At 40.9% G+C, this 20632-nt stretch overlaps 1 protein-coding gene across 5 annotated transcripts in view; it reads right to left on the bottom strand.

The window, feature by feature from the left end:
- The window catches only part of MYOF (myoferlin), a 229345-nt gene that overhangs the window by 125262 nt on the left and 83451 nt on the right, over window positions 1–20632 (bottom strand). For 3 of the 5 annotated variants that reach the window (XM_077455200.1, XM_077455202.1, XM_077455203.1), the window contains exons 7-17: window positions 18645–18773; window positions 16515–16577; window positions 14597–14647; window positions 12011–12041; window positions 11199–11314; window positions 8652–8778; window positions 7773–7876; window positions 7616–7684; window positions 5433–5476; window positions 4971–5053; window positions 3506–3544 (exon numbers count right to left, since the gene is read on the bottom strand). In XM_077455200.1, coding sequence (XP_077311326.1) covers window positions 3506–3544; window positions 4971–5053; window positions 5433–5476; window positions 7616–7684; window positions 7773–7876; window positions 8652–8778; window positions 11199–11314; window positions 12011–12041; window positions 14597–14647; window positions 16515–16577; window positions 18645–18773 — 856 coding nt within the window. The remainder of the gene's footprint in view (window positions 1–3505; window positions 3545–4970; window positions 5054–5432; window positions 5477–7615; window positions 7685–7772; window positions 7877–8651; window positions 8779–11198; window positions 11315–12010; window positions 12042–14596; window positions 14648–16514; window positions 16578–18644; window positions 18774–20632) is intronic. The other 2 variants (XM_077455201.1, XM_077455204.1) reach the window with 1 other exon arrangement.

The raw sequence follows: 20632 nt of genomic DNA, 5'->3' as shown, positions 1-20632 counted from the left end.
GCAGAGAGCCAGTGCACTAGAACAATATATTACTGCTAGGAATGAGGTGACATGCAGGGACCTACAAGTGTACTTTGCGTGAGGTGATGTTTTAGAAACTACCGGGAGATGGTCTCCTGGTGGAATTTTACAACGCACATGTGGAGGCACTGGCTAATAGGCTGTTTGAAGTACTGTCTGCCTCTGAGGCCTCTTCTCTCCCTCCCTCTATGTTCACATCTATTACAGTTTTGATACTGAAACCCGGCAAGGACCCCGAGCTATGTTCCTCATATAGGCCCTTTTTACTGCTTAACGTGGATGCGAAGATCCTTACGAAGGTGCTGGCAACCCGCCTTAACAAGGTTATTCTATTCTTGGTCCACAAAGACCAAACTGGGTTTATGGTGAGGCACTGACATCAGGCTTCACACAGTCAGACAGTGTTTCGGCTGGGGGGGGGGGGGGGCTCTGGGGTTGGTGGCTTTGCTTGATGCCGAGAAAGCCTTTGACTCGGTGGAGTGGGAATATCTGTGGCTCGTCCTTCAGAAGTTTGGTTTAAAGCCTTTACCTGCAAATGCTTTAATTCGCCCCCCTCAGCCAGAGTTTGGTTGAAGGGTACGCTTTCAGCTCCCTTCCCTCTCTGACGTACCAGGCAAGGCTGTCCCCTCTCCCTGGCCCCCTTCATATTGGCAAGTGAACCATTGGCAGAGCTCTTGATCTCACCCCCCCCCCCCCAGTTGAAAAGGTGTCTCTTTACGCAGATGATACATTACTATACCTACATGGTGCCCAAACATGACTACAGGCAGCTTTGGCTATTACTGACCAGTTTGGGTTCTTTTCAGGAATTAAGGTGAATTGGGACAAATTGCTCCTGTTTCCATTGTCAGAGGAGAAACAGTTGGTCGATCCACAGATCGCTCTACAGCAGGTATCCAGTTTAAAATATTTAGGCATCCACATTAAGAGGGACCCTCTAAATATTTAGATGACAACTTGTACCCTGTGCTCCAACAATTTATCCACTCCGTGAAGAAAGTAAATCTAATAAAAGTGTACTACCTCCCTAAATTCCTCTTCATCTTCCACCAATCCTTATCCCAGCTGCTTTCTTCGCTAAACTTGACCAAGCCACCACCTAATTTATCTGGGCAGGCTCGACCCCCGGTGTGGCCAAAACCACACTAAAGCTTTCGCTGACTGAAGGTGGTTTGTCCCTGCCAAATTTCAGGAAATACTATTGAGCTACACAATTGGTCACGGTGAGGTGGTGGTTTGCGAAAGACATCTCCAACCTGGCGGTGAATCTGGAGGCAGCCATTCTGGGGTCCTACTCTGAACTTGGCAATCTTGTATAATCGAGGGCTCAAATATAGTTCCCAAGTAACCATTCCTATGAAAACAACATTTATGGCCTGGAAGCAGGTTACCCAACACCTAAACAAGGCAGGCACCATATGTCCACAAACCCAACTATGGGGCAATCCCCATCTACCTCATCTCAGATCTTTACCAGATCCAGGCTACATACACAATTACAAAAATGATTCATATCAGGAGGGCATTTCCTTCCCCTAGAGGAACAGAAATCAGCCACACACTGTCCTCCATATACCTGACAAAACAGAGAGACAAAGCTTCTACCAAGAAGAGCAGTGAGACCTGTAAATTGATTCAATTTAGTAATCAATTTACAGGTCTCTCGCCGCTCTTCTTGGGGGAATCTTTTTCTGTTTTGTTTGGTATGCCATAAAGTCGGGGGGAGTTACTATTTCTGGTTGAATTTATCCCAGAATTAAGTTGTTGATTAATTTTTAGTTAATTTAATGTGATAATTACAAAATATGGTTGATTCTGGAATCAAATTCAATTTTTTTCCATATACCTGAGACCTACCTGTAAAGATACCTCGAACATGCTCCTGCTGTTTGGAGTGTGGCAGCAAGACATTCCTGCTCTGATGGAGGAGGATTGGACTGAGGGTCTGCAACAATGTATCCCACTTATAATCTCAGGCAGGGACCGCTTTGTGCGACTAACATTTTTGCATCGAGTGTACTACACTCCCTTCAGACTCTCCAGGATTTACCCGGGTGTGGAAGACACCTGTCCCAAATGCAGGCAGTAGGTGGTAACTTTTCATATGGTGTGGGAATGCCCCCATAGTCAAACCTTTAGGCAGGCAGTGGTCACTGACGTGAATAGGTTTACAGGCTCCTCTCTGGACAGGGACCCAATTTTCTTTCTACTGGGCATTACCGACAATCTGGCAATCAAACACTAAACTCTTCACATTTAACGCGGCCCTATTATGCTAGGAAGAAGACTCTGTCCAGATGGATGCTGCTTGATTCTTCCCCCCCCCCCCCCCCAGCTCTCAGCATGGAAAGCACTTATTAACACTGTTCTACCCCTATACAAATTTACTTATATGGGATGCAACTGCCCTCAGAAATGTGTCAAAATCTGGGCAACCTGGGTACAAGCCAGGCACCTCACGATATAAACAACTTGGACAAAATGAGATAGAATACAAAATAACTGGCTGAGGGATCTGCAGGTATAGCTAGATCCTCTTTGCCTACTAGATGACCTAAGTTAGACGTAGCTTTTCCGCTTTTTCTTGCCCCCCCCGCTTGCACTCTTTCACAATGAACCCCGTAGGGATGCATTGTTGCCCAAAGGTGTGTTGCACTCTCCACTAGCCATGTTGTTCTGAATATAAAACTTCTCCCAGATAATGACATATTACAATTTGACATTGAGTACTAAGAATTATTAATAGTTTATTTAGGTTGACTGATTCGGTTGATGCTGTCCTTTGGTAAGCGTATTCACTCCTCTCTCCTGGATAGTGAATGCACTTGTTGCTGTGAATCCTTAAGCCATTTTTGGATTGTTTTTCACCAACATCATAGAAATGAACTTTGTTTTTCCTTTACTACTTGGGACTGATTACATGGTTTTACCAATATGTGTACTACACTTAATGTTACTCTAAAATAAAGATCAATGCAAGCCATATTTTCTTCCTAGTTGAGCCCATTTATAAATATTACTACATGGGAAATTATATATTAATGCCAGTAGCAAACCAGAAGTTAGTTTAGTTTCTAGCAGGAACTAGAAAAATGATAGCAGTAATCTGATTGGACAACATTTATAGCAAATACAGATTGTGTATTTTCCAAATCAAAGTAAAAACTACAACAATCCAGTCTGGTTTTATGTATTTTACAGAAATATGAAGGAAACACAAGCATATGAAGAAGCAGGATTTCTGTGGGTCCCAGTGCCAAAACTGTTTTCCATGTACATTACAAGAAAGTGAAATGAGCATAGTAAATTAATGCATGGCAACCAATCTCTCAACAGTCTGATTTAAACCAATTCAAGATAAAATCTTATTGGTTGCCATGGATAACTGCTCATCACTGCTCTTATGTAAAAAACTGTTCCTCTAAAGACTCATCTACAGTTTGGGCAGTGGGGTATGAAATCAAAATCACACCACAATAAACACCTTCCAGTGCTGAAGACCCAACTCCCGTTGTGTCATTGTCTATATTGTAAAAAGAAAACCGTTAAACATTTTATGATGTACAGTAACTGTGCAATAAACCATAATAACCTTTTTAATATTTTATAACAAATTAAATGAAGCATTGAAAAGGATTAACCTAAAGTGATATTAAAAGGCAAGTTTTTACAAAAAAAAAAAAAAACAAACACACACACACACACACACACACTATACTTACCTGCTCTGTACAGTGGTTTTGATCAGAGCAGCCATGATCCTCCTCTTCTCTGGTCCCCCACCTGCACTCCTAGCCCCTCCTTCCTGCCAAGTGCCTCTAGAGAAAAAATGGCTTACTATGGGGACACCAGAGCAGGCTTGCTCCCAAGCTACTGCTCTGTGTGTCCATTCACATACACAGCCATGGATTGGCTGCGCCCCCTGTCTTTGGCTCAATGGCTGTGTTTGACAGTAGTGGGAGGCAATGGCTCCAGATGCCGTCTCTGGAGAGCCGAGGCTCTTGTGTACATTACTGGATCGTGGTGGGGCTTAGGTAAGTATTAGGAGCCTGCTGCAGGAAGAAGTGTTTTTTTTGTTTTGTTTTTACCTTCATGCATTCTATTCTAAAAAAGAAAAAAAAAAAAAAAAAAAAAAAAAAAAAAACCTTGAGCCTTTAAAACCACTTTAGGGAATCAGAAAGTAATGTCATATTGGCTACTATATCAACTTACAAAAATGCAATGGTCTATATAAAAAAATGCATATTTTATATACAAAAAAAAAAAAAAAAAAAAAAGGAAGCAAATCAAAGCACATCCTACACTTGTGTCACATTCTGGCACTAAGCAGCAGAAAAAACAAAAAAAACACATCTACAGCATCTTTCCCACTTTATCATTACAAATATGTAACCAGCCATGACACATCTTACAAAAGAATCTGTCAAAAGATAAAGACCAAGCTAATGTCAGGGCACTGATGTTAAGCCCTTTGATTGCCAACCTTTTCTTTATCAGGGACTAGAATGGTTGGTAAAAAGCAGCTTCTGTCATTGACTTCTCTTTGAAGGTTGTTTTTGTTTTTTTTGCCTTGTGGCAGATGCCTTTAAAAATTGAACATCAAAACCAGCAATGTTCTAGACAAGCGTTAAACTATTCGGAGCACCAGGTCTAGGACTTCTTATCAACAGGCCTCCTCCCCATAATCTGTCCAGTTCCCTAGAATGGTTGAACAGACTACCAAGAGAAGATCTGATGAAACCAAGCTTCAAGATGCATCTGGAAGCTTAAGCGGGGTTTGACCAGGAAGTGCTGGGGCTTGGTTCTCTTTATAGTCTTATATTACATAAAGTAACGTATGCAGAGGAGTGCTACCAAAGCAGCGAGTAAAAGGGAGGGCAGAGGTTCATGAAAAAGGTAAAGAGGTCACTGTGTAGAAGGAAGGCGTCAACCCATATAATTGATCTCACCTTCCATTTCACCACCTGAAGCAGCAATCTTAGACAAGCTCAAAGAAGTTGTTCCAACGGCATCATTCTTGGTGAGTCTGTCCCTACACAAAGCATTTGATAAACCCGTACAATTCATTAAACAGAATTACATCAAATACATTAGCATATTATTTCTCAATGGTAAGTGTAATAACCCTGTGTATGGGTACCTTGGCACAATCTGATCAGTGGTATACTGTACAACTGAATTGTTATTCGTGGTCGCATAACAAAGGCATATTCAATAAAAGTGCAGACAGCAATGGCAATATGGATATTGCAGTACATGACAGCAATCAGATGTCAGTTAACAGAAGCTAGGACAGTGTAAATTGAATAGTGATTTGTTGCTATAGGCTTTTGCTTCCCATCTTACTGAACAATCCCACCAATCACTGCTTTACTCATTTTGAAAATCGTGTAAAGCTGACAATAACTTACCAGTCAAAAACCGTTAGCTTTATATTCTCACATATAGATGGAAACTGAAAAAGTAAAAACATTTGGTCATTGTATATTATATTTACAGACATGTACAAAATTGTATATTTAGGTCTATATACAGACAGAATAAAATTTGTTGGTGCCCTTCTACAAAAATAAAAAAATAAAAATAAAAAAAGAAGAAGAGGAACCCACAATTTTCTCTGAAATAACTTGTAACTGACAACATTGTCAAACATCATTATTATTATTTTTTTTTGATTCAACTTAATATCTTAAATAACAAAATACAACGGCATTGGAAAAATTAGGGTACCCGTAACCTTATATTTTGTTGTACAAGCTTTCAGTCACTGCAAACCAGCGATTTCTCAGTGAAACTTATGCACCTGCCATAAAGTAGCTTTGGCCACCTCTCAAGCAGTTGCACCAGCAGACTCAAGTTTGAGGGGTGATTTTCTCCAGATTGCAGATTTCAACCCTTACAATAGAAGTCCTTCAGGTTTCAGATTATCGATCGCAGAGGGCCAATTCAGAATAGCACAAAGTTTTGTTCTTAGCTATTCTTGGGTGCTATTAGCTGTGTGTTTGGATCATTGTCCTGATGGAGGAGCCATGACTTGTGACTGAGACAGGATTTCGGACAATGGGCAGTAGGTCGCTCTCAAATTTCTTGTAAAGCCGCGTACACACGGGTGGACTGTATGGCCTACTTAGTCCGTCATACAATCCGACGGACAGTCCGTCCTACTTTCGAATGAACGGACTTGACCACACACGGATGCACAAACAGTCCGTCGAAAGCTTGCGCGATGACGTGTACAGCACGTACGACGGGACTAGAAATAGGAAGTCCAATACACAGCAATGCAACCTTTCGCCATGTAAATCCTTTCTGAGCATGCGCCATTCTTAGTCCGTCGAACTAGCCTACTGACGAGCGGATTGTCCGCTGAAACCAAAGTATGACGGACAGTATTTCGAAAAATCCGAAATACTTAGTACGCCAGACTGCACGCTGAAAAAGTCCGCTGAAGCCCACACACGAGCGGACTGTCCGCTGAAATGTGTTTCGACGGACTAAGTAGGCCATACAGTCCGCCCATGTGTACGCGGCTTTAGTCTTGAGACGTTTGTGTCCCCTGCACAAATTTAAGGCACCCTTTGTTGGGTGCAGAAAACCCGCCCCAACAAAAACTGAGCTTCCTCCATGTTTCACGGTAACTATGGTGTTCTTTGAACACTTGCCTTTGAACTTAGAAAAAAAAAAGCTAAAATTCTTTAGTATTTATCCAACAGACTTTCTCCTAGAAACGCCATGCCTTGTCAAAATGCATTTTGACAATTCCAAAATTCCAATATGACTTTTTGTCTTTTACTTTTAACAGTGCAAACCTCCTGGGTCTTCTTCCTTGGAGCGCACCTGTTGCTCAAAAAGCGAGGGATGGTGAAGTTAGACAGCAATGTACTTTCAACATGGAAACCAGCTTGCATCTCTTTGGAAGGGTTCCTTGGCTGTTTGCCTAACATTTACACCAACCTTCTGTTCAATTTGGGGTTTATTTTCTTCCTGCGACCACATCCAGGGAGGTCGGTTACACTCCCATAGGCCTTAAACGTAATATTTGCAACTGCGTTCACAGTAACGTCAAGCTGTTCTGAGGCGGTCTTTACCTTTTTTTTTTTTTTTTTTTTTTTTGCGGTCTTTACCTTTGACATACAGTCCTATAATTTTCTCTTTCTGATCTCAGACAACTCTCTCCATTGCTTTTTCTGGTCCATGATCAGTGTGGTGCACAAAACTATACTAAACAGCAAAAAAACATAAAAAAAAAAAAAGACTACATTTCTCAATTTAAATAGGCTGATTAAAAGATTAAAAAAAAAGAAAAACAAACACACACACACACACACACACACACAACATGATTCACTTATTTCTAATCTTTTCTAGGGGTACCAATATATATCTACAGGCCATTTTTGAATTTCTTTGTAGAATATGCAATTTATCTTTTTCTTCACCTCTCATTTACTTTACCCTGACATACCAAAGGCATTTAGGTGTACACAAGACAATTGTTTTTAGTTTTATAAATTCAGGAGGAATGAAACATTGTTTCAATGAATTGTACGGGCACCAACAATTTTGTCTATGCCTGTATGTCATGGTCTCGAACCTTTATTTGAAGATTAACAGCTTGGTTCCACTCCGGATTTGCATTCTTCTCTATTGTTTTAGTAGAAACCTTAAACAAAAAACAAAACAAATAGGAAGTATAGCCAGGGATCACACAAAAACAAAAGTAATGTGGTCTGATATTGTGACGGAAATACCTTTTTTCCAGCAAATGACACTTCTACAAATGGGTCGACTAGATTTTTCTTGTCCGAGTCTCCGCCAAACAGTTCCTTAACTGACTGTGCAAAAGCATCATCCACTGTAGAAAGACACAGGACATACTGACCATTTATCTTTACTTCAATATTCATAAATATCCATCTATTAAATTTGTTTTTGCTTTTATTGGTGTGCCACAGTAATGGTATTCAGCTACCTAGATTAGCTCAACAATGTATCTGCTTCTACGTCCCTGAAGTCAAGGTCTGATCCATGACTTCTACTTTTCACTTCCAAGCAGTATGCTCACATTACAATCTAAAACAAATAAAGCAACATTGCTCAACAATCCTTTTTATTGTTTGGTTCTTGAGTAGACCTACAAGTAATCAACACTTCAGCTTAATTTCTGAAGAAATCAATATATGCATGAGACCACTTTTAAATTTTACCACTTTTACAGAATTTACAAGTGTTGTTCCCCTTTGATAACCCCTGATGGCCTAAAAAAACATGGTGGAATACTGGACCATGGTACACGCCTGGTTTTCTGTAGACATGGTTAGTTTAATAGTCTATGCACATATAAAAAGATCTTGTGACTCATTCACTCAAAAATAATGGCACCTTGACCAAGCCAACAAAAACAAGGAGACCTGATGTAGCTTGGTAGGTAGAGCTCAGATCAATGACATCTGTGTTGCTACATGGATTCTATATAAGTAAGTCTACTTTAGAGATGTTCTTGCTGTGGTAATGAGTAAAGATACATGGCGCAGAGTTAAGACAACCCTAACCAAAACTATGTCAAGTGCAAAATTAAACCACCCTGATCAAATTATGAACCAGTTCATTATGTAGAAATAGCTCCATACTCTGTGGAATATCCTCAGCTCTGTAGATTTTCAGGAGGAAAGTGACCCATCTAAGTGCTGCTCCAGGAGGAAGGAGGAGATTACTTTCTACATCATCGGCTTCATTTTCCTTGTCTCTCTTTTCCACCTGAAAATAAGCAAGCATTAAAATGCTATGGCCATGTTATGTGAAAGTGAAGACAGTCAGTATGTATCAATCCTATTTATGGAAACTGTCAAGAAGGGCATGCCAGCAAAGAAAATGGCTCTTCTGGACAGCATCCTGTGCGTAGGCACCAGCCAATTAATATTCCTATATAGACACATAGGAAACGTGCATGTGCTTATGCATATTCCGTGTGCATATCTGTTACTCACATTGGTGTCAAGTGGGCTATTTAGACTGAGCCTGTGCTAGGTTTCAGTGCCGTTTTGTCTACCCGTGCATACCTACAACCTGTTACTCTGAATTTGGCTACAGTTTCTGACCCGGCTTGTCTTGACGACTCCTGAACTCCACTGACCCAGTCTTGCCTTTGATCTTGCTTCTACCTTTGCCCCTTGCTGCTGCTCTGTTACCAACTCAGCCTGTAACCTGACTTCACACCTGCCTATGCATCTGGTCTGCCCGACTCTGTCCCCATCACTGGTGGACTGTCTGCTGTGAACCTCTGTCTATATTCCTCTGCTCCCCACCTGTCTGCTTCCAGCCTGTACCTGTCTGCTGTCGCATGGCATCCAGCATTCCTGCTCCGCTGTGGTCTACTGACGGTCTTCCCCTGCTTGATCCTGAGAGTCCATCCAGCCCTGATGCTAGCAAGAACAAGCACCCATGCTACTCTGTACTCCTGTCTGCTATCAGGCCCCCCGAGTTAGAAGGGTAAGAGGCCTTCCTCATGGGGTCAGGCTTTTCAACCAGGTATGTGACAAAACCACTGCAACTGTGCTCAAATGAGAATATTTCTTGAATCTGAGCCATATGTGATCCCCTAAGGCATAATCCAGAGGGCACCCCAAAGGCAAAGTGGAGATGGAGGGCAGAAGGGGAACCTGCCCTGGATGAAGTGGCTGGGAGCCAGTCAGCGCCACACTCACCAGCTGCTGGAATGATGGGTGTGATGTTGCCCTCACTCCTGTCATTCAAATTGGAGTCCAGTGCAGGGGTCACGATTGCTGCTGGGAGGAGGGATTCTGCTATTTCCTCCCTCCAACAGCAGTGTAAAGGAGGCCGGAGAGAAGGCAGGGCAATGCCTGTGCTGAGGACAGACACCTTTCTCAGCAAAGGAACCTGAAGGAAAATGAGTGCAGATTGCCCTTCTTTCCACCTCCCCTTGTCATGTACATATCACATGATTGGGACAGAGGAAGAAGACACAGCTTCCTTCATTCCCGGGTAGTTGCCTGCCTGACACTAACATGTAAGTGCATAGAGGGTGGGAGAGCAAGTTAACCCCAGAGCTCCCCCTCCCTCTCATAACCCCCCTACATCCTGGGCTCATTTACATTTGTGGTTGGGTAGCAGTAAAAAACACGCAGTTGAGCTGTCATTTTTATTGCGCTCCGTTAGAGCTTATACCGACGGGGGCTGTGAACTGTCCTTCATGATAAGGCGGGTTTTTGTTACGTCTGCATCCACCTCAGAGTTGTGTGCAGGCAGCCTAAAGTGGATGCAGGTGCAGCAGCTGCATGGATACAGTCACATGTCAAAATTTTACAAGCGAGAAAGAATCAATCCTCTTGTCATATTCGGTGGGCAGTACCACTTGCCAAACACAACCCATTCAACTCAACGGGGTTGTGTTGCAACCACGTGCCATGCACGCAGTTGGTGCTGGCTTTTAGGGGTTAAAGCAGAGGTTGAGCAGATGACAGAATTACTCCTCACCGTCTGTCAAATGCACTTTAAATCATAATCCACCACGGATCACTCAGATAACACTGGTGTAAACCCACAGGACCCCTTATTTAAATGCAATTAAAAGGTTTTTGATTTCTTTATTTTCTAATGACACGACAGATGCAGGGACATTTTTCATTTCATTGACACCACAGGTGCAAGTGCAGCTTTTCCTTCCACTAACAGATACATTCTTCCTTTCAGCGACATCAACGGCCTTGTGGCACCTTTTAACTTTAGGGACATCACTGGCGTAGGGGCATTTCTTTCTTCCAGTGACACCAAGATGGGCATTTTTTTTCCCCCCTCACACCTATGCTGGGGGAATTCAATCTACATCACAGTTGACCCTATATTTTACAGCATGATAAAACACAAACTGCCATCAAACTCATGTTACATGTGGTTTGGTGCACCACGTTGCTTGCATTGATGTTAACCCAACCGGGGGGGGGGGGGGGGGGCGGGTGGTACAATTTGGTATCATCACTTTGGGCACTGAATGATCTTGTCCCACCACTGCCCACAGAGTCCCTTAGATTGGAATTCCAGTTTGACCAATTTAAGGTTGGATTCTGCTTGCTTGTATTACAACAGGTAACTAAACCCTCAGTTGCATAGGATAATTGTTTTCATTCCTATACAATTGTGTACATCACAGCAGAACTCACAGGGGGCTCGTCACCGGTGCCAATGACAAACATGCTGACTTTAAGATATCCCTTAGCCCCGGCATTCTGGTCGTCAGGATCCTGGAGCAGGACCCACTTCCTCATGACTGCATGACCTATTGAGAAGAAAAATCAATAAATCACATTTCCTGGCAGTCACTATCCTACAATAAATATATATATATATATATATATATATATATATATATATATATATATATATATATATATATATATATATACACACACACACACACACACACACACACACATATATACACATACATACATACACACACACACACATGCATACATACATATATACACACACATACATAAATAAAAACACCACACACAATATAACAGGCAGACTGAGTTATAAAATTTCCAGATATAGCAGACAGAAATTTAGAGACCAGTTACAACCAGGATTTTTTTTTTTTTTTTAATAGAAACCATTTTCAGTTATGTGCAGTATGTGTAGTGTGTAATCTGATTCCCTATTCTATTCATTTATTCTATTTCACTGACCAGCAACAGAATGAGCCCAAAAAACTGCAGCTATTGTGTTCAGATAACCGCCCCCATGGCTACAAGAAGTAAAAACGTCAAATATGAATTTGTAATATTTCATACTACTCAAAAAAAAAAAAAAAAAAAAAAAAAAAAAAGATGTTTGAGCGTAATAAAAAGGAAAATACATAAAAGGAACACTATAGAATAGTTTTAAAGCAGGTATATACATTTTGTATTGTCACAGAAAAATAAAACAAACAAACAAAAAAAAAAAGAAAATAAATTGATTTTCTTACTTGGTTCATCGTATACAAATCCAACATCAAGCTACAATTGTAAAAGAGACAAATTTGTTTTACTTTCTTCCAAGACAGAAAATTACAATGCATTTAAAATTAATACTCTTGGGAATTGAACAGAAAGATCCTAAATTTTTGAAGCATCCAAGAACTATAAGAAGCCAGGGGCTTACTTGGCCTAATAGACCAACCATTTTTCAATGGTCTGAACCCAACATGTAGTACGATCGCAATAAAACCATAAGTTGTGCTGCCTGTAGCTTTGCAGTGACCTTTATAATAATAAACTACAATTATCCCTGTAGAGGGAGCTCCCATGCAAATCGCAAACACCAGGAAGCCAGTTTACCAATTAAGGGTAATATCCCCAGGCCTCCACAACAGATTAGTTGTATTTGCTGCAAAAAGGTCTGCCACCAGATATGCAAACATAATTCAGACCTCATGTAAAACTGACACAGATAATGGACGAGTTCAGGAAGTTTAAATGGGTATTAAACCCAACACAAAAAAAATAATTTTATAATAAAATTTAATAAAATGTAATAAAAAATTGTAGCTTACCAATCATTAGGATGTAGGCTTTTTTTTTTTTTAAGCCCCCACCCCCCTCTGTTTTCTCCTGGTGATCTCCTCTTGTAACTTTTGGTATAAAAGGTTTTATAAATAATAAAAAAAAGTGACCATTTTAAGCAGTCTAGCCAGTGATAAAATGGTTTGTCTCAAGCCCCTAGCTGTTACAGCTTGTGCTGAAGAAAAACAGCCTCGATCACCAAGTGAAAATAAAAGGAAAGAACGTTTAACCTCCCTGGCAGTATGATTATTTCAGATTTTTGACGCTCAAAGTGGTACAATTGTTTTGCATGGAAATTTGGCTTTTTTTATTGTAGGCCTGTCATTCTTAGGAATAACACACTTAAATCTGCCCAAAACAAGAGTCTAGTAGACATCCTGGGTATGAAAGTTTGAAACACAAAATCATAAATATAATAAATAACTATAAATAATAACAATCAAAAATTATTCAATAATGTAATCAAATCAAAAACACTGAAATTTGCTCAGTTGCAGAATTGTCGCTGTCATTACTGGTTTGATGATGACAAATTTCCCCACGAATCACTATTGCTCAATTCTGCAAGTGATTCTAATTTATTATCGCTGTTTTATAGCTGGTCTAAAACCACTTTTGACGTAAAGGGACACTTTTTGGTTGCTATGGACAATCTCCAGTTTCCAGGCAGAAAGAACAGAATTTATAATATAAAACTGCATGCAGGGCATTGGAAAAACCACTAGGGACAAAAGGGAGGTGAAATAATTTGATACAGTAATGTAATCTGTAATATTATAGTGTACTGTATGTATAATGTGTTTGTTACTTTTTGAATTTGGCGCCATTCTCTGTCCCCGTGCGTCGCAATGCTCGCAGGGAAGCTTGGCACTGATAGATCCGGCGGAGGGCACGGCTCGCACACAGAGTGGGAGACATCACAGTATCCTGGGGACAAGGTAAGTAACTTAGCCTGGATCCTGCAATGCGATCCCAAGTGTGGCTCGGGGTTACCGCTTTTGGTACTGAAAATCCACCCTGAGCCAGACTCAGGAATACCGCTAAGAAAAAATTTTTTTTTTTTTTAGCCATCTCATCTAATGCCTCGTACACACAATCGGACTTTCCGTCAACAGAACCGTGGAATTTTGTTCGAAGGTTGTTGGCTCCAACTTGTCTTGCATACACACAATTACGAACGTGGGAATGAGGCGACACACAAGACGTACGACGAGCCAAAAAAAAGGAAGTTCAATAGCCAGTGCGCCTCCTGCTTGATTCCGAGCATGCGCGAACGTTTGTGCATCGTACTTGTGTACACGTTTGGAAATTCAGACAAAGTTTTTTCTGGCAGAAAATTTGAGAACCTGCTAGCCAACATTTGTTGCCAGAAAGTCAGACAACAAATGTTCGATGGAGCATACACATGGTCGGACTTTCCGACGACAAGCTCACATCCAACATTTGTTGTCAGAAGATCCGATCCAGGGTCGGGACAAGGGGTGGGCAGGAGGGACGGCTGCCCCTGGCGCAATGATTTATTGCAGGGGTAGGGGGCACCCTAACCCTAAGGGAAAGGGGGTTTTGGCGTCTTTGCGCTGGATGACCTTGTCCCGGCACTGATCCGATCGTGTGTACGGGGCATAAGAAAAAAAGCCTCGATCACCAGGTGAAAATAAAAAGGAAAGAACATTTAACCTCCCTGGTGGTATGATTATTTCAGAATCAGAAAGCTTCAATAATTTGTTTTTGATTTTAATGCTGCTTAAGTCAGATTTACTTTTACAGGTTAGGTAAAGGTTTAGGCCAAGAGTTAAATTTTGTGGTTCGCCAACTGTGTGTCAATTTTTGGGCACAATAAAAATTCATTTTCTGTCCTGAAACATTTTGGAACCTGAATCAGTCATAGCAAAACCCAAAGACACTAGATTTATTTTGCCAGCACAAAAAACAGAAGAGAGCTATTCCTTTTTCCAGCACAGAGAGCAAACCTATGCCATCCCTGCCCCCTGCAGAGCTTTATTTTTTACCTTGAATTCTCCTATTAAACTGTCAGCTCGAATAGATCCAGAGTTGAACAACTGGTAGTAAAAGAAAGAAAAAAAAACATTAAGTTTTTTACAAAAAGTGGTTCACAAGCACATACAGACTGCAAATCCTTTTTCCAAATCCCTCAAAAATATTAATCAGTAGATATTAAACAATGGGGTCGATTTACTAAAAGGCAAATAGACTGTGCACTTTTCAAACGAGCAGAACTTTGTAAATGAGCAGAAGCCCTGAAGACTTCCATCATCCAATCACTTTTTTTTTTTTTTTTTTTTTTTTTTTTTTTAATATCCCTTGCACGCAATTGGGTATTCTTTGCAAACTGAAGCTTTACCTCATTTACTAAGCTCTGGGGCAACTGCACTTTGAAAAGTGCAGTCTATTTGCTTAAATCAACCTCTATGACTTCACCAAAACAGAACAGTCAGGTCCACATCAAAGAAAAGATACAATAATAAAACTTCTGCACTAAGTAAGGTATGGGATCATTCTTTGAGGGGAATTCTCTCTACACACCAGGAAACTCAGGCACATATTCCAGGTAAATCTTCCAAACACACACTTGGCCTTGCTGCCCTCTTTAGATTGGGAAATCCATGAGCACCAAGCACAAAGAGCCATGTTTGCTTGCTATTTTGTTAGCCTGCAAAAAGTCATGTTTAGGTTCACATTTCCTACGATCATAGCTCTGAGCCCTGCCAACTGCCTTACCTCTATCCAATAAGTCAGTAAACTCATTTTCATTGGACGGATGGATGGAAGCTGGTGGAATTCAGCCGAAATGGAGCAAAAAGGTTTTCTTGGATCATAAATGCAACAGCAGGCATATCATGGTGCCTTGTGTACAGCAAATGCAGCAGCCGAGAGAGGAGCCTTGCAACATTGTAGCTTGTATATTGACAGATCTTTTAAAGGGCCAGTTCACACCACATGCAGGCCAGTGCATTTTTTTTCTGCATCAAAAAGGCACAGAAAGTAGGATATATGGTTTTCAATGGCATAGTTAACACCAGTGCTTGCAGTTCCAGTGCATTCCAGTTCCAGAAAAAAAAAAAAGTAGAACATGCTGCATTTTTCCTGCACTGGACTACTGTAAAAAGCATCAAAAACGCACCGGAACACACCTAAACGCACCAGGTTCTTATTTAAGGTTAAGGGAAAAAAAAAGGGGGTGATGCACTGGACTACATCAAAAACACACTGGAACACATCAAAAGCACAGGTTTCTACGGTGTGAACTGGACCTAAAAAAGATAAGTCATATTTCTCTTCTGGGTCACTTACTTTTGCACTCCTGGGACCAAGTGTTAATTTATAGATTATATTCCTTTATCAGCTGGCATCACAAAGCTGCGTCAAACTCTGGAAGGAATCCAACCATATCTATGACCGACAGCTGGCTCTGCCTCTTAAGGCAGAGATCCAAAGCCATCTAAGCCCACCACTCTCCAGCACAGAGTTCTTGCGAGTGGTGAGAAGAACGTGGCAATCAATGGTCATGTGATCGCTCAGCTCTCAGTCTTCGAGCAGATGAGGGACAGCTGCAGCATCAAACTGGTGTTGAAACAGGAGGCAAGTATGGAAGTTTTTTTTTTTTTTTTATACCACAAACTTCTCCTTTAAAGTGCTGAAGAGAATCTAAAGTTTTTTTTGGTCTCTGCAGTAAAGAAGTGTTTTTTTTCTTCTTTGAATCGAATCTTGAGTATGACTGTGTAAAATTGAGTACAGGCTGGCTTTGCTTAAACTGGTTGAGAGGCAAAGCAGTACAAAGGAGTTTGACAGTTTTATGCAGTGTTGCCCACTAACTTCAGTAAAAGGCCCTAGAAAAAAAATGGCACTGCCAATGATCTCTTGATCGACCATACATTTTAAAATTGTGAAATATCATTTGTTTCTTACTCTGATTGAAACAGACTCATCAAACAGCTCAGATGGCGACATATTCACATTGTAGAAAAAGATCTGTAGAATAATAATAAAAAAATAAAAAAATAAAACACATTTCAAAAAGGGATAACACAGAATGGAGCATGGTCACAAGCAGGGATAAACGCGGGTGTTTTTGGATCCTAATCTGAACCCACCTAAGATATCATCCCACCAGGAAGCTGCTGCCTGTTATGGACCAATCATAAGTGGCCAAGGTGTTCCCTGCTCTGTAGGGGCACGCATACAAGGAGCATGTATATGTAAGGTTGCAGGGAGGGGAATACCTCGCTCACTTATGAGTGGCTTTGTGCAGTGACAGTTTGTTGGAGGGATATCTCAGGTTGGTTTCGGACTAGGAGCCGAACACGCCTAAGCTCATCCCTAACCAAAGTTATAACGTATATAGAAAGATAGAGTTTTTTTTTTTTTTTATATAGGCTATATCTAAAAGAGACGGAAGGAATTCTAGAAAATCAGAAAAGCAGTTATATTCTACTAAAATTTTAAACAACTTCTGTCCAGAAAAAAAAAAAAATTGAAATGAATAATTTATATAATGCTAATACTTTCTGTGTCATCAGTCTCTGGGCCCAAAAGAAGCTCAAAAGACATTACTACTTAGGAGAAGGGAAGAACAAAAGCTCAAACTTTTTTTCTTTCTTCTTTGTGAAGCTACGAATTGCCCATGTAAGACAAGCAACAGATTCACTTGAATGCCAGCACTATTAGAAGAAATACTTGCTCTCCTTTCAGTCCCATCGCGCCCCCCCTTAGTCTACCTAGGGGTGGATCGTATGGCAATAATAACCCTTTTAGACCCCTAATGCCTTATTAAAGAGAACCAACCTGTCTTCTGATGAAGACATTTTTTTTTTAAATAAAGTTACACCCACCCAACCACTTCAAATCTCCCTGCAAAAAACGTTGAACACCCCACACTTGCATGCACCTATAAATGTAAATGCATGGTTTAGGGTGCCTACACATGACAATGTTGATTCCGCCGCACATGTTAAATATCACCGGGCACACCAGTGAGCAATAATGCTAGGCCCATTATTTGCGGTTAACACTAAACTAATGGCTTTTAGGGGTTTTTAAAGCATCACCTATAGGGTACCGAAGTTTGCCATTTCACAGGCGTGCACACAGGTTTTCAGGGTTGACATGCTGGATATGCTGAATATCCATTTACTCAGCGCAACTTCATGTCTTTAAATTTTACCACGAAAAATTGGGCAAGACGTTGCATTAGAGCACTTTCACAAAGGGGCGGATGGGGTGGTAGTGGTAAAGTGCCACAAGTTTTGGCGGTGCTTTACTGCTGTTACAACGGCACTTTGGCGCCACTTTTCGGACGGGAGCGAGGCGCTTTTAACCCCCTAGAAAAGGTTAAATAAAAGGGTTAAAAGCACCCGCGAAGCGATTCGGCAGCGCTGCCCATTTATTTTCAATGGTCAGGGGCAGTGGAGAAGCGGTGTATACACTGGTCATAAACCACTCCTAAAATGCTGCTTGCAGGACTTTAACTTCCTGCAAGTGCACCGCTCCACTCTGGTTTTCACACTGGGGCTGCAAGGGAGGCGTTTCAGGTGCTTTACAGGCACTATTTTTAGCCCTTTAGTTCCTGAAAACGCCCAAGTGTGGAAAGGGGTCTTAATGTACCCTAAAATTAACTTTAGTTTATTTTTCACTGAAAATTTACATTTCATAAACCATGCTAATATTGTGTCGCATAAGATAATTGGAAGTACAACTATTTTATTCTCTAGGGTAACTGCTTTCAGAAAATAATTAAAAGTTGTTTTGTTTTTTTATGTAATCTTCAGACCTAATTATTTTTTTTATATACAAGAAAAAAAAAAAAAGAAAAAAAAAAATTGTAAAAAAGGTTAAAATGTTAAACTTATTCTGTGATGGTTTAGATTCAAAGACTGTCTTCAAACCATAAAATAAGAGGTTACTAGTGCATTTTAAAACTATTTTATTACGATGAGTAATGGTAGTTTCACAAACATTCCACTAGGTGGCATGCCTGAAACGCAAACAGTGGAGCTCATAACTGAAATATACACAGCTGGAGGTTAATGGAGAACACACCTCATCAAAATACGGGTTGTTTCCTCTTTTTATTCTTGTCCTGTGGGTCTGTCCACAGATGCTCACTTTTGCAACCGGTTTTATGTTATTACCAGACAGTTGACGTCCTTCAATCACCCGAACACGGATCTGAAAAAAAAATCCAAAACCATGACTATAGTCACCCTCAGCCAAAGATATCACATGAATAAAAAATAAATAAACACCAGGCGTTATCAGCAACATATAAATACCTATTGTACCCTATGACTAGACACCTATTTTATCACCTTGAACTGAGGAAGTGGCCATTTAAAGCCACAAAAAACATTTTATTTGGCGAAATAAAATAATTGGATGTCTCACTAAAGCAGGCAACTCATGCCTATCCTTTGAATAACCACTTTGGGCGCCTCTGACAATTGAACAACCGGCAGGCTGTTTTTTGCGCTCCTCTCATCAGCTACATGTCCCTGGAAATTCTTTTATTTTACACTGAAGTAAAGAAGGGTTAGAACTAGGGCTATCAAAAAAATTATTCGATTAATTGAGGAATTAATCTACAATTTCCACAGCCCTAGTTAGAACCATTTTTTTTTTTGCCACATGTGTCCATTGGGGAAATTAGTCTGATAGCTGAAACAGGAAGTGAAAGGAAATCCTGCTAAAGTGAGGGAACCCCTGGTTGTCACCAGAACTGGTGTCCCCATCGGAAGATCTCCCCTCAAATAATTTTCTGGTGTCAACCCAAAATTTGGGATTCTCTCTCACTTTTGGTGAGAACAGTAAACAGGACTAATAGAGAGGGCCTAACGGGGGCACAGACCGCAATAAAAACCTGACAGGCGTTCTAATACTGCTCTAGTCTATCCAAAACTAAACAAGGTTTTGCCTTTACACTTAAGAAAAAAAAAAAAAAATCTAAAATGGCTATTTCTTCATTATTTTTAATAGTCCACAGCTTTATGCAGAGGGTATACCCTTTGACTGCTTTTAATGAATGCATACCTGCAAGACTTATTTCTCTAGATCAGGAGTCTCAAACTGGCAGCCCTCCAGCTGTTTGCGAAACTACAAGTCCCACGAGGCATTGCAAGGCTGACAGACCGCTTTTCAGGTGCTTTCACACAAAAAAAGTGTGCCTGAAAAGCTCACGAAAACCTATTTTCATTAAAATCAATGAATGCTTTCACACTGGGGCAAATGGGTGGTGAAAAAAATGCCCCCTACATTGAAATTAATAGAAAGCGCCTCAAAAGCACCTGAAAAGCCCTTCAAAAGTCCTCAGTGTTTTACTGGCAGTTTACAAGTGCCTCAGTGTGAAAGGGGTCTTACAAGCATGACTTCCACAGGCAGATTCCTGATGGGACTTGTAGTTTCATAACAGCTGGGGAGCTGCCAGTTTGAGACCCCTGCTATAGAGCCAAATCAAAAAGAATGTGCTTTATCAGTTCACATTGAGGGAAAACAATGGATGTGCGGGGCTAAAGCTACACTTAAGCCAGCCATATGCAGTTCATATCATAGCGGGTTCAGCAGGGAGATTTAAACCATGCATGGGCAGGCAGATTTTTTCCCAAGTTGATCGATCAACTTTGGTGCAAAGTCTGTTTTTTCATGCGATTATTGCCAGCAGCAATTTTTTTGGGGGGGGGGGGGGGTTTACCAAGCCTGGGGTGGCCCCCTCCGAGCAAACAGTAGCTTCACCGGAGAGATTCCACCATCAACAGTCAGTGTTGAGCAATTTTCTTTCCTGCAAATAAATTACAGCACCTATGGCCAGATTTACAATGCAGTCTGGATATTCCCATAGGATTTATCTCAAAACATCAGAGGGGTCTAAGGATTAAGTCACACTGGCTATTCAGTTGTTAGCGACATCCCACCAATGGCAGAATTACCAAGGTGCAGCTAAAAGCTGCAGGATCGTAATTGCTAGCAATAGTAAAGCAAGGGAGGAACATCTCGCTGGTAGAGCTAGCAAGACAAGCGACAGCACAGGAGAAGGT

The sequence above is a fragment of the Lithobates pipiens genome, unplaced genomic scaffold, assembly GCF_037356315.1.
Source record: "Lithobates pipiens isolate NorthernLeopardFrog02 unplaced genomic scaffold, aLitPip1_a1.2 Scaffold_25, whole genome shotgun sequence".
NCBI lineage: Eukaryota > Metazoa > Chordata > Amphibia > Anura > Ranidae > Lithobates > Lithobates pipiens.
This window is presented reverse-complemented; position numbering and strand designations above follow the sequence as displayed.